This window comes from Equus caballus, chromosome 3, assembly GCF_041296265.1.
Source record: "Equus caballus isolate H_3958 breed thoroughbred chromosome 3, TB-T2T, whole genome shotgun sequence".
Lineage (NCBI taxonomy): Eukaryota > Metazoa > Chordata > Mammalia > Perissodactyla > Equidae > Equus > Equus caballus.
Window position 1 is genome coordinate 22,386,333 of NC_091686.1, and position 17,190 is coordinate 22,403,522.

The 17,190-nt window shown below is 44.6% G+C and overlaps 1 protein-coding gene across 14 annotated transcripts in view; it reads left to right on the top strand.

Moving 5' to 3' along the window:
* The window catches only part of ZNF19 (zinc finger protein 19), a 30,078-nt gene extending 18,810 nt beyond the window's left edge, over positions 1 to 11,268 (top strand). For 4 of the 14 annotated variants that reach the window (XM_023637284.2, XM_023637290.2, XM_023637285.2 and 1 more), the window contains exons 5-8: positions 3,244 to 3,306; positions 6,568 to 6,694; positions 7,243 to 7,356; positions 9,762 to 11,268. In XM_023637284.2, coding sequence (XP_023493052.2) covers positions 3,244 to 3,306; positions 6,568 to 6,694; positions 7,243 to 7,356; positions 9,762 to 10,855 — 1,398 coding nt within the window. In that variant the 3' untranslated portion in view covers positions 10,856 to 11,268. Of the gene's footprint in view, positions 1 to 440; positions 658 to 3,243; positions 3,327 to 6,517; positions 6,695 to 7,242; positions 7,357 to 7,572; positions 7,706 to 9,761 lie in introns of those variants that run through there. The other 10 variants (XM_070262017.1, XM_070262020.1, XM_070262018.1 and 7 more) reach the window with 10 other exon arrangements.
* The last annotated feature ends 5,922 nt before the right edge of the window (positions 11,269 to 17,190 follow it).

Below are 17,190 nucleotides of genomic sequence, written 5' to 3' on the forward strand. Positions count from 1 at the left end.
TTTTTTTAACGTCCACTGTTTTCACGTCCTAAATAGTTCTTTAGGATATCCCTTCTCAGTCTTGCTCTTTCTTAATGTGACTGGATCTTTACCTCTAGGGGGGACAGCTTTTTGTGCCCAACGACCTCTTTGGCAGTGTAACAACACCTGTGGACCCCTCCGAAACCAATTATATTAAAATACGGTTAAGTAGTTTAAAAAATAAATTTGTGATACATTAAAATACGTGCATCTTTACCAATGTGATGAAATAAAATGACAATATCTAAAGGTGAGCCTAATAACAACATTTTCAGTTAGCGACGAGAATAGCCCGTATTTTGAGATATCTGTGACAACTGTAATGTGATATGAAAATATCTGTGATTTCTATTGGTGACAAAGGCACAGGTACTGCTGACGGTAGTGTGGTTTGCTACCAACACGTAATTGAAGAAAATGCTAAATGTCAGTTAGAAATTAGCGAAAACAACGATAAACTTTCCTATACAAGATCTCTGAGGCTCCCACGTTAAAAAGCCCCACCCTGGGGAGTAAAGCCAGAGAACCACTGAGAGGTGCGCTCTGGCATCCTAGAGAAGAAGCACGTGAGGCTTAGGCGACGCGCCGACGTAGTGACGCATTTCCGGTCTCGCCACACGTTGCACCTTTACAGAGGTGAGTTCTGGGTTTTGTTGCCCAGGAGTGTCTGCCAGGAGCGATCCGTTCAACCGTAGAGTAGGCTGTCGCCTTTGTCCCTGGTGCCGCGGTGGAGGGAGTCGGAGGCGGCCCATGGTTAGCCCCGGCCCCCCGCTCTCGTGCGCCTTTGCGCGCCCCAGCCCGCGGCGGCCGCTTGGGGAAATGTAGGCCGTGGATGGAAAGGAGACGCCCTGTGTCCTGACACAGCCACCAAGCCCCATTGCTCGTTGGGCCAGCAGCTACTTATTGAGCTGCTAAATGCCCGTTGCCGTTCTAGGTTCCCGGAATGCACTTTGGAGGGAGACGGGGCGCAGACCCGGCCCTCAGGGAGCTTTCAGTCTTAATGGGAAAGCCACGTATTAATCAAATCTGATCGTTTCACTCCACCTGCTCGTTACTGGGTAGCTGCGACTTGTTGCTTTTAGGTCGAGGACCAAATTCTCAATGTGCACAAGGACCTGCGTGGCTGGATCTCTTGCAACTTCTTCCCCCTCGTTTGCAGCACACTCCCGTTGGTTCTGCTACAGTCTTCTTGGCCTTTCACTTCTAGAACATGCTTTTACCTTTGCTGTTACTTTTGTAAAGATTTTTCCTTTTAACTTAGTTAATTCCGTTTTTCCTTTTTTTTTTTTTTGCTGAGGAATATTCCCCTGAGTTAACATCTGTGCCAGTCTTCCCCTGTTTCTAACGAGGGTCGCCACTACAGCATGACTGGCTAGTGGTGTAAGTCAGCTGGGATCTGAACCCAGAACCCAGGTGCCAAAGCAGAGGCTTGGAGCTTAACTACTGTGCCACAGGGCCAGCCCCTTAATTCCTATTCTTAAGTCTTCCCATCTAGGATAGATTCTCCTTGGCGCTAATTACAATTGTGATCTTAAAGTTATTTATGAGAGTATGATTAACGTATGTCTTTCCTTGAGTCTAGACTAAGTTCCGTGATGGAAGAAATCACACCTTTTATTCTCACTCTACTGTATCTCACACTTGGCCTGGAATGAAATAAGTATGTGATGAATGTCTGTTGAATGAAAAAAGCATACATCAGTGTATAATCTTGGACTGGGAGGTGTGGCATACGGGAAAGGGAATACTGTGCTAGTGGAGTGTGTAACGTGGGGACCTGACCTGGTCTGTAGAGGATGATCTGAAAGGTGAGCTGCCATTACCTCGGTGGAGAGAGGTCAGGCTGCTGGAGAGTATTGCAGGCAGAGAGGATCAGTTATAAGGGTCCTTGGGGTGGAGAATGGTTCAGACAGACAGAACAGCAGGTACTAAGGTCCTGAACTGGTGTGGTAGAGCAAACTGAAAGAAGGCCACAGTGGCTACACTAAGAGAAGGGAGGAAAGTGACACAGGAAATTACAGCATGCCATGAGTTTCTTTAGGGAGCACGCTGGCTTTTTCGTAAAATATGACTGCTTAACAAGAATACAAAGTGTCTGTAGAGGATGATAGAATTTTGGCATGTTGAGGTGCCTTTCAGGGTCCATTGCTAATAGTTTTCATTATCCCTGGGTCCTAGAATGGGGTGATAAACAAAGAAGATGTCTGCCCCAAGGTCTAAAAAAGGGAAGACTTACTTTGAGATTTGTTTTCTGAATTTTCCTGGCTACTCTTATCTATTTTTCCTTATTGACTTTAGAATCACTTTATCAAGTTCTACAAGAAAACCTGTTGCGATTATGATTGGAAGCATTTTCGTGTAGTTATTTAAAGCATGACCTTTGGAGTCTGGCAGATCTTGTTTGGGGTCCAAGTTCATCCATCCACCAGCTGAGTGAACTTGGTAGAGAAAATTATTGTCTTAGCCTTGTTTTCTCATTTGGGGAAAATAAAAGGTTCAGAGGATTTTTGTAGGGACTGAGTGAAAGGATATGTATTTTTCATCCAAAAACATATTTTTTTTACCCTTTTATGTTTTGAAGTAAAATTTTATTTTTAAAAATAAAGGTCTGAGGGGCCGGCCCAGTGGCACAGCAGTTAAGTTCACACGTTCTGCTTTGGCAGCCCCGGGTTCACCAGTTCGGATCCCGGGTGTGGACGTGGCACCGCTCAGCAAGCCATGCTGTGGCAGGCGTCCCACATATAAAGTAGAGGAAGATGGGCACGGATGTTAGCTCAGCGGCAGTCTTCCTCAGCAAAAAGAGGAGGATTGGCAGCAGATGTTAGCTCAGGGCTGATCTTCCTCAAAAAAAAAAAAAAGGTCCGAGTTTCCTCTTGTTAGGTTTTACTTGAAGTTTTTTGGTGTCTTTTGCTTGTTTTGGTCTTTGTGTAGTCATGTTCCCCCTGGACTCGTGCCTTACCCAAGACAGGTGGCATTGCTTGATGTTGGTGAGAACAGGCTCTGGTGCCCTTGGGCAAGTTATTCACCCTTCCAAAATCTGTTTCCTCAGCATCCAAACTTCATGGAATGGTGTGGATTAAAGGAGGAAATATTTATTCATCTCTTACCCAGTGGGCATTTAGTAAATGATTGCTGCTATTGTAATTGGCAGGTCTGTTGGTTTCAAGGAGAGCCTTTGATTGGGCCAGGCTCACTCATGGTTCCCTTTGCTTCTTCCCTCAGCCCCTGCCCTTCACTGAGGGAGCCCAGGTGATGGCAGCCATGCCCCTGGAAGCCCGGCACCAGGTGAGCTCTGGATCCCTCAGGTCAGCCTTCGAGAGATCTGATTTGAAGGAAATGGGGGATGAGAGGGCTGGTTCTGGCAAAAGTCTTAGAGCCAAACCAGTAGGAAGATCCCTGCTGATTCTCTCCAGTAGGACTGGATGCTGGGTGAAAAGCTGGTGGTGAGGGGCTGAGCAGCCCGAAGTCCAGCAAGCGATGGCTGGAGAGGGTGTCCTGGGGAGCAGAGGTGCACCCTCTTGCACTCTGAGGATCTCTACTGAGCTGGAGGGTCCCCAGGTTGAGAACCTCCCCCCACAAAGGGATCTGTGAGGGTGAGGAACCCAGGCTGGTGGTGTAGGCATCCAGTGTCAGTGGGAGTGACTGAGATCAGCAAGGTCGAAAGGTTCTTGGGAAGTGAGGGTAGAGGGATGGCAGGAAGAAGACAAGAAAAAGGGGGCTTATACCATTTGTTCTCCTAAAGAAAGAAGTTTGGGCTTCAGAATCAGGGAAATATATCCTCCTTGAGGTGAGTGCTGCTGGCTAAGGTGAGGCAGCAGCCTACGGTACGAAAAATACGCTCTAGGACAGGACGTCTGAAGTTAGAGATCCCATCAGGACTCAGTGGCCTTGAGCCAGTCACTTAACTTTTTTGCATCTTAGCTGACTTCATTTGTAAAGTATACATTGAGTACTTTACGTTTGTGGAACAGAGAAATTGATTTCTTTTTTTTTTTTTTTAAAGATTGGCACCTGGGCTAACAACTGTTGACAATCTTTTTTTTTTTTTCTGCTTTATTTCCCAAACCCCCCTGGTGCATAGTTGTATATCTTAGTTGCAGGTCCTTCTAGTTGTGGGATATGGGATGCTGCCTCAACATGGCCTGACGAGCGGTGCCATGTCCGCGCCCAGGATCCGAACCCTGGGCCACTGCGGTGGAGCGCGCAAACTTAACCACTCGTCCACGGAGCCGGCCCCAGAAATTGATGTCTTGAGTGGTGTTGCACTTTTGAGACTCATCCATTACTAGGTGTTGCTTTACCATTTCCTTCTTTCTGGGAGTTATTTATCTAGTAACTTAGCATCCATGAACCAAATCCCACGTCCCATCCCAGATTTCTGACATCTGGCAAGTCCCTCTACCTATTTCACCAATACGTTGTCTTCCTTATAGTTCCTACCTCTTATGATCTTCTGTACGTATTGGTAAGTCACTGGTATCACCATATGCAGTCCTGACCACTCAGTCTCTAGATTGCTGAGTAATTGTTGTCTCTGGTCTCCGTTGATACCACTTCCAGAGTGTTACCAAGTCTGATTGCTTCTGCCTACTATCTCTTCCACTTGTCCCGTATTTTATATTGCCTTCATTCAGGGCTTGTCATTCCTTCTCTGGAATTTTGTTTCAGAGCTTCCCAGCTAGTTTCTCTGTACAGTCATGGGTCGCTTAATGACAGGGATGCGTTCTGAGAAAGGCATCGTTAGGCGATTTTGTTGTTGGGCGAACATAGAGTGTACTTACACGAACCTAGATGGTAAAGACTACTACACACCGAGGCTATATGGTACTAACCTTATGGGACCACTGTCATATATGTGGTCTGTCGACCAAAACACTGTTATGTGGTACATGACTTTAGTAAAAAGATGTTTGCAAAACATTGCCTTAAAGCTACTGTGTCCAGTCTTCCCTTTCATTCCTAAACCCGTACAGTCTTGTGCCTCCCCCTGAGCTTGGATTTTACCCTCTAGTCCAGGGTTCTCAAACTGGTGTGCATCAGAATCACCGGGAGGGCTCATTAAAGCACAGATTGCTCTGAGGTGGGGCCTACCAGTTTGTCTTTCCAACAAGTTCTCAGGTGATGCTGCTGCTGCTGTGGGGACCATGCTTTCAGAAGCGCTGTTGTAGTTAGTGGTGACTCAGTAAGTCATTCAGTTGACTGGGTCAGGTTGTCATTTTAAATGGACCATTGTATATGCTAGCAGAGGATGGATCGGTGCAGGGTGCCTGGAACTGGAGCTGTTTAAGTGTCCCCAGCTGTTGAACTAGTGTACTGATTATACCGTAGTAAAGAGTCTGATTCCAGAAATAATTAGGCAATAAAATTGGTAGGCTTTGATCACTGGCTGCATGTGAGAAATGAGCAGCGGCTGGAGACTTAGTGTAGGATGACTCTCAAGTTCTAGTAGAGGAGACTGGGCTGAGATTGGCACTGTTCACTGAGACAGGGAAATAGGATTGTCACTCACCGTGCGAATTAGTTTATATGAATTAGGAAGGGAGCCAGTGTGGGGGGAAGGTGAGTTTGGTGTGAGGTGGTGGGTCAGACGTGTTGGGTCACCCAGCAGTGCTGGGACCGGTGGAAGGTGGAGATCTGCAGAATCGGTTGAGCGTTAGAAGGTGGGAGGATAGTCACTGCCTGTTCAGGTAGCCAAGTTCCACACCAAAGTCTAAGGAGTGAGTAGAGGGTCTAAACCAGATGCTGGAACTTTCTAGGAAGGCAGAGCTGAGGCCGTCAGGGAGGGGAAAGGGTGGCTATTGCAAAAATATGAGGCTTGGATGGCAGAAGCCATTACAGATGGTCTTCGAGGTATAAAGAAAAGCAGCTAAAACAGCTACCCAGCAGTGATTTGATTTCCAGAAGCGTATTCTCCCAGGAACACCCATCAGGAAGCAGAATAGACTGCCCCAGGCAGCACTGAGCTCCCTCTGCTGGACGTTCTTGAGCGCAGGCAGCACAGCCCTTCAAGCAACAGGTGGGCGATGGATGAGATGGGCTCCTCAGGGCAACCTGTGACTCTGCTCTTGTTATGTGGGCTTGAGGTTTAGGGCAGACTGAGCACATGTGGGAAGCCAATGGATTGGCTGGGCAGTGAAGGGGGACAGGTAGGTCCTGAGATGCTACCTATGAGTGTGGGTATCTGCACAGATTGAAGCTAATTGTCCACTTGTAGGTGTAACAGTAAAAGACGAAGTATTTACAAAATAAAAGAGATTTTTCTCTAGGAAGGTTAATTAATGGGAGACTTTCCAAGATTTTTGAGATGTTTTTATCATGTTTCACAACACTAAATTTTATGTCCTAGTGGAAGGTCTTCGGGTAGTGAAAGATGTTCCAGATTTTTGGTTGTAGAAATAGTCATTTAATGATCTAACACTGAGTTGTTTCACCTTTTCTCATTAGCCATCCCTAATAGGACCCCTTCCTCATACTGTCTCCTGTACCCCACACTCAGGTCCTGAGTCAGAGAATTGGCTTTGGGGCAGCAGGAAACTCTTGTTTTAGGAGGTGGTGACCTTCGAGGACGTGGCTGTGTGCTTCACCCGGGCAGAATGGGCTGGCCTTTCTCCTGCACAGAGGGCCTTATACAGAAGTGTCATGTTGGAGAATTATGGGAACTTGACATCCCTGGGTAAGGCCACTTTCCTCCCGGGACGCAGATCTGTGCTTTCCCTTTTCCTTCTTTCTTTTCTCCTTATAGGCTGGGGGTGCAGTGTGGAGAGGGAGGGGTTGTCTCTAGTATCCTCTGCTGTGTGGCTCCAGGGCTGAGGCCAAACGAACCACTTCAGAGTTTGCTGGGTAGGGAGAGGTCTTGGGTCGGTTTGGTCCCAGTGTAGGGTATGGCTGTCCCCTGGTAAGAGTGTGCCTCATCCTCCTAAGGCCCCTGCACAGTAAGGAATAAGTAGTTTCTGTTGCAGAGCCAAGTTGCTCTCCCCACATGGTCTAGGGATGGGTGTGACCCTTTCCCTGTGTTTACACATGTCTTGCAGGATCTTTCTTACCTAATCTTAATGAGCAAAAGGTCACAAATGCTCAGTTTCTTCTTGATCAAAATATCCTTGTCTGTCCCCAGTTCTGAGCCCTCTTCTGTGGGTGTTATTTTTACTGAGGCTCTTGGGGTTTTCCTTCTTCTGACCCAGCAGACCAGGGCTGAAAGGTGCCATTTTCTCCCCCCTTCAGGATACCCAATTCCCACACCTGCCCTGATCTCACTTCTGGAGGGAGGGGATTTGTCCTGGGGCCTGGAGGCACAGGATGACCCACCTGCAGAGAGGACCACAGACATCTGTAAAGGTAAGCGAGGCAGGTTTAGAACTGGCAACTCTAGAACTTTACAGAGCAGTGTATTTTAAAATGAACCATGCTGAGAAGGATTTAAATAAAATAGATGATTTCTCCTAATAGGTAAAATATGAAACCTTTCCCACCAGTTTTAACTCTTATCAAGATAACATATTTCCACTTAATAGATCTCATATGCAATTCTTGAATCCATTGCTCCTTTCTGAGTTTCAGCATTGCCTGCCTCAGTGGCCCTCCTTCCTTGGGCGGGATGGATTTATTCAGGAGCAGTTTTTCAGCACTTGCCATGTCCCAAGCTTTGTTGAAGAAGCTCTGGAGGATACAAGTTATGGAGACAGATGTAAGGAGCTAAAAATAAAAATGTGTTAATTGCTATTGTTGGTATATAGGCAGTGGGCTGTGGGAGCACGACAGAAAGAGGGGTGAGAGGAGTTCCTATTTAGAAGCTCAGTGGCAAGCCATGAGCTCCAAATTTGACAAATTACAGTGGATTTCATGTGGAGAAAGAGAAGGTAGATTTTCTGACCTGAGGAAGGGAATAGAGGGTCCATAAATCATTGTGAAGAACTTTGCAGTTTAATGTGCAGGAGAATCACCTGGGGAGCATATTTAAAAATGGCTATTTCTGGAGCCCACCTGCAAGTATTCTTCTGTCTTTTGTAGTAAGCAGTGCAAGAGCATGAGACTTAGGACTCAAAGCCTAAGCAAGACTTCCTATTCTTTTTTTTGGTGAGGAAAATTGGCCCTGAGCTAACATCTGTTGCCAATCTTCCTCTTTTTGCTTGAGGAAGATTGTCCGTTAGCTAACATCTGGGCCAGTCTTCCTCCACTTTGTATGTGGGACGCTGCCACAGCATGGCTTGATGAGTGGTGTAGGTCTGCGCCTGGGATCTGAACCCATGCAACTTGGCCGCCAAAGTGGAGCACATGCACTTAACCACAATGCCACCGGGCTGGCAAGACTTCCTATTCTTGACTTCTCAAATCTGCGGCTGGCAGAGTCTGCAGTGTACCCTGATCTCCTTAACCTAGCTAGCAGTGTAGATGAATATAGTTGGTACAGCTTACTCACCCAGCCTCATGTGTAAAATCTAGAATGCAGAGTTTGTGGTAGACCTAAGGGCTCTATCCTAAAGAACTTACAGCATGGGAACAGGAAATGAGAGGGCAGACGAAACAGAAGTTGGAGCAAGAGCAGCAACCCCTGCCACAGTGACCTTGCTACTAGTGACATAGGCCCATAATTGTCTGTTTGCAAAATATTAACTCAACTTAGTATGTGGTTTCATCAGTCTGAAGGAAATTGAAGGCATAAAATCCTGTTAAACTGTTATTATATATCAGGCAATGACTTTTGAGTGAGTGAATTGGGTAGGGGATAGTGGTAATGCGAACATGGAATTGGAATGAGTGTGTGGAGCTTGAATTGACCAGATCTTATCAAAACTCAGCCATAAAAATGGAGAGGTAAGTCAGATAACACTGGGAAGTCATGACATAGGAGGAGCTTTTCGAATTCATATGAATTCCGATCTAACTGCAGAGTCTGAGTTTCCTTTAGAATGTGTAAGTGGATGGCTAGAGCAGGCCACTGAGAAGGCCTGCTGTAGAGTCTGAGCAAATGCCATTTTCCGGGTGACTGTTTGTCTCCTTTTTGCTAATATGAGAAGGAACACTCTGCAGTCTTGGTGTATCTAAGTAAATTGTGTTCTTCTCTTTCCAAACAGGAAGAGAGCTAGGACAGTAGTTTCTGCATGTCTGAGGTTCAGACTTTTTCAAGAGTGATGACAAGACAGCAGTTGCCAACAATTTTAGGGTGTTCACTCATCATCTGTGGAGCTGCAGTTAAGAACCTTTGGGGATGATGTCCTCTAAGTGCCTCTGTGATTTTCTTTTCTGTCTTGCCACAGCCTAGTGTCCTTAATGCCCAGTGTCTCCAGTCTTTGGGACATCTGCTGGGTATGAATTTTTTAAAAGAACAACAATTCATTCATTGCCTTTACATTCTGACGTTCTGTTTTACTTTCAGACTCTGAGTCTTGCCAGCCCCAGTGTCACTACTTGCTCTTAAAGCCTTGCCTTCTTTGGTATTTTGTAGAACTGTAAATACCGTAAGGTCAAAAGATACTAGAACATACCGGGGAGAAGTCATTCAAATATAGAGTCTGGAAAAGCTTAGGAAGCAATGTGATGTGCGATGTGTACACTAATTCGTTGTTCCACCTCAACTATTCTCTGTCTGTGATGTTTGGCACTTTCATTTTAATAGCCTTGTCTTGCTAGCAGGCCGACATGGAGGTTGTAATAGTAATCTCTAAAAGCCCTATAATTTTGGTGCTCTTTTGTTTCTAGTATGATTCTCAGGTGACATTTGTATTTTCTCTCTATTATGTCAGATACTGAGGCCAACATTGACAGTGAGTCCACATCAACCCAGGGAATTTCTGAAGAAAGAGACATGATGTTGTCACATGGTCTGCAGAAGAGTGTTCTTCAGAGAACCAGCTTCCTAGAAACATGTAAGCTGGAGAAGCACCAGGAAATCCCCACAGTGAAAAATATTAGAGGAAAGGTTTCAAGAATTCACTGTGATAGGAAACCCTTCAGATGTCAGGAGTGTGGGAGATGCTTCAGCTTTCTTTCTTACTATGTTAGACACCAGAGAATCCACACTGGGGAGAAACCCTTTGAGTGCATTGAGTGTGGAAAAGCCTTTAATGGCAATTCTTCATTAATTCGGCATCAGAGAATCCACACTGGAGAGAAACCCTATCAGTGTGAGGAGTGTGGGAGAGCCTTCAATGATAATGCAAATCTCATCAGGCATCAGAGAATCCATAGTGGGGACAGACCCTATCTCTGTACGGAGTGTGGAAATAGTTTCACCAGTAGTTCTGAATTTGTGATACATCAGAGAATCCACACTGGAGAGAAACCTTACGAGTGTAACGAGTGTGGAAAAGCTTTTGTTTGTAATTCACCACTACTTCGACATCAGAAAATCCACACTGGAGAGAAACCCTATGAATGTAATGAGTGTGGCAAAAGCTTCAGAAGGAATTCCCATCTTAGCCAACATGAGCGTATTCACACAGGGGAAAAGCCTTATACTTGTGAAATATGTGGGCAAGCCTTCAATTTTCATACAAAATTAACTCGGCATCAGAGAGTCCACAGCGAGGAGAAACCCTTTGACTGTGTAGGTTGTGGAAAAGCCTTTAGTGCTAAGGAACAATTGAAAAGGCATCTACGAATCCATATTCAGGAGTCTTCCTATATATGTGGTAAGTGTGGAAAAGTCTTCACTAGGAAAAGAAATCTTCTTCAGCATCAAAGAATCTATACTAGAGAGAAACCCTATGAGTGTGTGAAGTATGAAAAAGCCTTCAGGACTTCTTCCCAGCCAGGTCATGTCCATCCTGGAGAGAAGCCTGTGCTGGACATTTGTCGTTTTGGCCTCCCAGAATTTTTTACCCCCTTTTACTGGTGATAGTACACTAAATTTCCTGTTGGATTCCATCTTCTGCTCAGGAGTGGAATGTGTGACACAGGCCTGGCTCAGCTGCAGATTCCTTCCCGCAAGCCATGGCTGTTGGTTCACATGTCAGTAGGTGAATCAAGATGGTCCATTTAGAGTCCCAGGACTTGGCAAGAGTTAACAGGAAGACATACTCTCTTTTTTTCCCCTTGGTCTTAAAGCTGATAGGAACTCCTGGATTCTTGTGGAGGCTGAGAATAGTCAGCACAGCAAAAGAGATAGCAGAGTTGGAGAATAATCAAACCTTGAAGATTCTGCTTGAACAACCACATTAAACCATATCTGAACCTAGAAATACATCTGGGTTTTAGAATTCCAGTAACCAATAAATTCGAGTTTTGTTTTTGTTTTGGTTTTTTGCTCAAGCAAGTTGAGTTAGGTTTTCTTTCCTTGGAACAGAGTCTTGACTTATGCAGAACCTTATCAGTGTAACAGTTATTTTAAGTCTTCAGGGATAACAGACCTGATGAAGGAGAAATGTTTTGTTTGTATGATGTGTGGGAAGGTTTTTAGCTATAGTCCTGGCAGTCCCCAAACCCCATGACTGTGAAGAGAATGGGAAACCCATTGTAATACTTGAGCCCAGGCTACATCAGAATGCCAGTGGACAGAACAAAAGTTGGTGTTAGTATGTCTGCATCATTGAATCCATTCTCAAGAGAAGTCTCACCTATGAAACCAAAAGCCATCACTCTTAAAGCTTTCATTTTCTGTTGACTCAGTTTTCGTTTGGAATGGATGCTATTCTAGGCATTAAACTGGTAAATGCCAGGCTGTGGTAGCTTTTATAGCTTGGCATTTGCCTATTTAATGTCTAGAATAGCATGTGTTGTGTCCTCCCCACCCCCCCAGCCCTTTGATCTGGTTAGTGGGTTAAGGAAATGCTCTGGTTCTCATAAGAGAGACTGCTGAGATGTCTCAATAGGAAAACAAAGAGCTGGCCCTTTTCTTTGGATGATGGATGCACCCTCTTTTCTCCCATGTGCCTTTCTGCTGCCAATCAGTGTGGCAGGCTCCCTTCCTAATTCCAGACTAGCTGCTCCATGAAATCCTGCTCCTTGAAACCTAGCACCTTGGTGGCATCACCACCTCTTCCTTACTTGTCATTAGTTGGATGAGCAGTTCTATCATGTGCTTGGACCAATCAATGAATAATAAGCTGGGGGATAGCTTTTTATTTTTTCATTTTTTGGCGAGTAGGAGTCACCCTGAGCTAAGATCCATTGCCAATCTTCCTTTTTTTTTTTTTTGCTTGCAGAAGACTAGTCCTGAGCTAATATCTGTGTCAGTCCTTCTCTGCTTTGCGTGTGGGATGCCTCCACAGCATGGCTGATGAGTGGAGTAGGTCCATGCCCAGGATCCAAACCTGCAAACCCAGGCACCAAAGAGGAATGCATGGAATTTTAACCACTCAGCCACTGGGCTGGCGTCAGGATAGCTTTTTAAGTAAACTTTTTTAATTGAAGTATAATATACACACAGAAAAATGCAAAGTCATAGTTGTACAACTTGAATTTTTACAAAGAACATAGCCTTATAATCAGTACCAAGATCAGGAGATAGAATGTACCAGCATCCTGTAAGTCTCCCTGTGCTCCACTCCACTCATTACTTCTCTCTCATGGTACCCTCTATTCTAAATTCCATCACCACAGGTTTACGTAAATGGAATCATCAGCATAGATTAATTATTGCTGCGTGGTATTCCGTTACATGAATATACCACAGTTTACTGCCTACTGTTGATGGGCATTTGAGTTATTTCCAGAGGGATTATTTTGACTGCAGAAAATCTACAAGTCATTCAGGAAAAAAGAAAAACTGGTTAGAGTAACCAAGGTCAGGGACTTAGTTTCACATGTTGCTGCATCAGCTGCCTTTTAATAAATGATCGTCACAGCAGTATTTTTTGACACTCGCCGTATGCTGAGCTCTCCTAATCACTGCACATACTCAATACAACCACTGTATGAAGCAGGTGCTGTACTTAGCTCCATGTTACAGTTGAGGAAGGATTAATTAGGTTGCCTGAGGACATGGGAAGTAGCAGAGTAGGGATTCAATACAGGCAGCCTGGTTTCAGAGCCCATGTTCCAGCCATCACAGTATTGCTCTATAGAAATCAGAGGTAAGGTCTGTGACAAGTATGTCTCAGTAACAGAAGAGTGGGTTGTTTGAAGAGACTGATAATGCTCCTTAGGGGTGGAGGAGAATATCAGGATCAAGTCAAGATAAGGGGACACTGTGCCTGACTTCACAGAAAGGAAGGTAGATGGGGAATAGGCATCACGAGGGAAAACAGGTTGAGATACAACAGTACGATGTGTTTAGTACAGACTGTCTTTATGGCTGTTGCAAGGGAGGTAGTCTGTCCTAGGAGGCAGAGGACCTCGTTCTTAGGTCCCCCCACCCTTAGTGGCTGTGCGGCGTTGGGAGATTGTTAAACATCTATACCTCTCAATACCATCTGAAAATAGGTATTTTCTATCACGTAGATGAACCAGAGAGCTGGCTGGTTTGAGACATGGGGATAGGTGAGTGATGTTTAATCGTTTTCATTTTCCTGGACTTCTCTATCAAGTAGTTGGCATCCATGGTCCCTGACCCAGTGCCACTGTCAGAAAGCCCCTTCCAACTGAGTAACTGTCTTTGAATCAGTTAATGGTTATTATAAGTTTCCTATGGTTCTGTGACAAATTATCACAAACTTAGTGGCTGAAAACAACAGAAATTTACTCTCATTTCTGGAGGCTGGAAGTCTGAAATCAGTTTCCCTGGGCTGAGTTCAAGGTGTGGGCAGGGCCACACTCCCTCAGGAGGCTCTAGGGCAGAATCTGCCTTGTCTCTCCCAGCTTCTGGTAGCTGCCAGCATTCCTTAGCTTGTAGCCATGTCACTCCAATTTCTACTGCTGTCTTCACATCACCTCCTCTGTGTCTAATCTCCCTCTGCTTCTTGCATAAGGACATTTGTGATGACATTTAGGATCCACTCAGATAATCCAGGATAATCTCATCTCAAAACCCTTAACCACATCTGCAGAAACTTTCCCATCTTAAGGTAGCACTCACAGGTTCCAGGGATTACGACCTGATATCTTTGGGTGGCTATTAGCTTACTAACAATTAATTGGGTTAATCTGTATATAACAGAATAGGCTAAAAGAGTAGACTCTAATACAAGACAGAAGTTCATTTCTCTCATAAAAGAAGTCTTAGGACATAGACAGCCCAGGGCTGGCAAGGCAGTTGTACAATGTCAGCAGTGACCCAGTCTCCTTCCAGATTGCCACTTGGCTATCAGTATGGTTATAATCCTCATGGTCCAAGGTGGCTGCTAGCACTCCATCAGTGTTTGTTCCACTCCACAATATGGAAGCAGGAAAAAAGGCACACTTTCTTTTAAGAGGACTTTCTGTAAGTGCCACAGGACATTTCCAGTTAAATGCTTTTGTCAAGAACTTAGTCACGTGGCTGTATTACCAGGCTGCTAAGGTCACTGGGAAGTTTCTTAGCTGAGTGGCAGTGTGCTACATCAAATAAACTGGGAATTCTGCTACTGAGGAGGAGGGGGAGAATGGATGTTTTCGTGGGCAGCTAGCAGCCTCAGCTTCAGTCCACGACTACAATCTAATTCTATGTGTCTAAAAGCTTTTTGGAAAGGGAAAGGATTTTTGTGGACAGCTATCTGTATGAATTTAGATTTTCCTAACTCTGAGATTAGCACTGTTTATGCTTCTTTTACAGTTTGGGAACAATGAAACCCATCAGATTGATGGGAAAATAGAGCAGACGCCTCTGGTACCCATGTCACATCCCTAGGGACACTTCTTTTCAGCTGTAGCTGTGGTGGATGGTTCTGTGTGAACTCAGAACTCACCTTGCCCTGCTCAAGTGCTCTTTATCTTCACAAGAATAAAAGCTTACAATGGTTTATTTATTCAGGTGCTGATTACTGAAAGCTTGTCTCCCCCACTATACCCTACATTCTACAAAGGCTGTAACCTGGAAGGTCCGTTTTTCCTCATCTATAAAATGGCTATGATACCTTCTGCGACTTCTTCAGGACCATGTGAAGAAACAATTGAATGATAAACATGAGCGATTTACTAGCTAATTAAAGTGAAGTTCAGATGAAACATGTTTTTGTGGTTCAGGTCACCTGCATGCAAGGTAACTCAGGAAAAGGGTTTTAAGGTGGCTGAACAAAGCCATTGGAACATAGGGAGTTTCCGATTCTATTACACTTTATTATGCTTAAATGGTGTTTAGATTGTGGACTTTTATTATGTTTAAATTGTGTTGAGGTAATTTATTATTACCAACAAGAAAATGTAATCTTTATCTTTTTAATTTCTCAAGTTATAATTATTAGAAATCTTTAAGGTCTAAGGAAAGTTCGCAGAAGAGCCTCCCTTGGCTATTCGGGTTCACAAGAAATTCTCATCCTGGATTTCTCTGGATTTTGAAGCAGGGCGATAGGCAGAGAGAAGCAGAAGCTGTGGCACTAGGTAATGTGTGGCAGGTTCTGGCCAGCTGAATTCAAAAGAATGAGACAAGTACCTGGAGATCAAGGTTAAAATTTAGTCAGAGCGGACCATCACCAAGTTGGAGAACACAGGTTTTGTGTTCAGACCCGGAACCCTGGAGAGCTCCGTAAACACGCGGCTGAGAACAGAGCTAGCACCAGGGACAGCGCCACGGTTTCCCTATTTTCTTCTGTGGTCGAGTCCTTGGACAGCACTGCACTATAAACACACATTGCATTGCATTCCACTAATTTCCTGAGACTTTTGACTCCTGTGTGCCTAGTGATTGTAATCTTCTAAAGGCAGCACTCTTTTAGAAGGCTCTTTATGGCAATATGGGAGTTGGGATTCTTTCTCTTCTAGGGAAGTTCAGCATCAGTGCTGATAATTGAACTCCCTTGGGAGCTCTGTGGGTTTGGAACCTGGTACCACTGGGTTATTCTGGGGGCCAATATCCTTCAAGTTTGGGGGAAATATCTTATACCTGATTGCACTACATGGAGAATACCACTCAAGGTTCTTCCTAGGGACAAATAAGAAGAAAGCTATTAGTTAAAAAAAAAAAAAAAAAAAAAAAGTGATGTTTTCCATCATCTCTCATTACTAGGGGTATTAGTTAGGATGTAAGCTTGGGTATTAATTTGAATAACCCAGATCAATGTGGTTTAATCAGGATGAAAGCTTATATCGCATTCATATATCATCTGAAGGTAAGCAGTCTAGAGCTGATATAGCAGCTCCATGACTCCTCCTGGATGCTCTGTCATTCCCAGGGGCCACATCCTTATTCATACGGTCCAAGATGCTCACCCCCGACCCCGACCCTGTCAGCATTCCACCCAGCTAATGGGTGTAGGGCCAAGGAAGGCATGTCTCTTCTCTTTAAGGGGACAGCATTGATTTTTCTTAGAGCCTATTTGCCAGAAGTTGGCTACATGTCCACACTTTGCCCTAAAGGGCGCTGGCAAGTGTAATTTTTCTGGACTGTCTGCCTCGCTAGAGATTCTGTTACTAAATAAGAAAGGAAGAACAGAGATTGACAGACAGTGAGTGGTCTGCCTTTCCAGGCCTTCCATAGAGATTTTGTAACTTGGCATGCACCTGTCATAGCACTCTTAGTGGTAGGAGCTTCATGGTTATTTAGGTGGTCCTTTTTTCTTATCTGTAAAATTAGGCAACTGGTTTATAATCCAACATTTGGGGCAAGCATTTCTGTAAAACTCCAAATTCCTTCATATTTCTTTAGGCAAACTCTCATTCCTAGCTAAAGGTCTGCTTTCTGAGCCTAGGAAGAAGTAGAAACAGCACTTATGCCAAGAACAATGTAATCCCCAGCTATCACCCTGCCCAATCATGGGACTATTTTCTTATTTGAATGAGATAAGCCATGTAAAGTGCTCATTTTGGGAAAGAGTGATGATCAAGGTCAGGGCAACGCTGGCAATGGTCAGTGTCATAATCCCAGGCCTAAGACATATCCTACCTCTAGTGGCACAGAAATAAAGAGAAGTTCAACTCAGGAATTGGGGTTGAAGCCTTTGGACCCAAACATTGAAAAAAAAGTTTATTGCATGCCTCCTTGTGCCAGGCCTGTGCTCTTGCTGAGGATAATGGTGTTGAACAAGACAGATATATAGTCCCTGCTCCCTGGAGCCAGCAGAGAAGGTAGATTTTTTTTTTTTTACTGTCACCATTAAAGAAATACAAATGTGCCAACTACTGAGAAGCACAGGGTGCTGTGATGGCTGGGGGGCCTGCCTT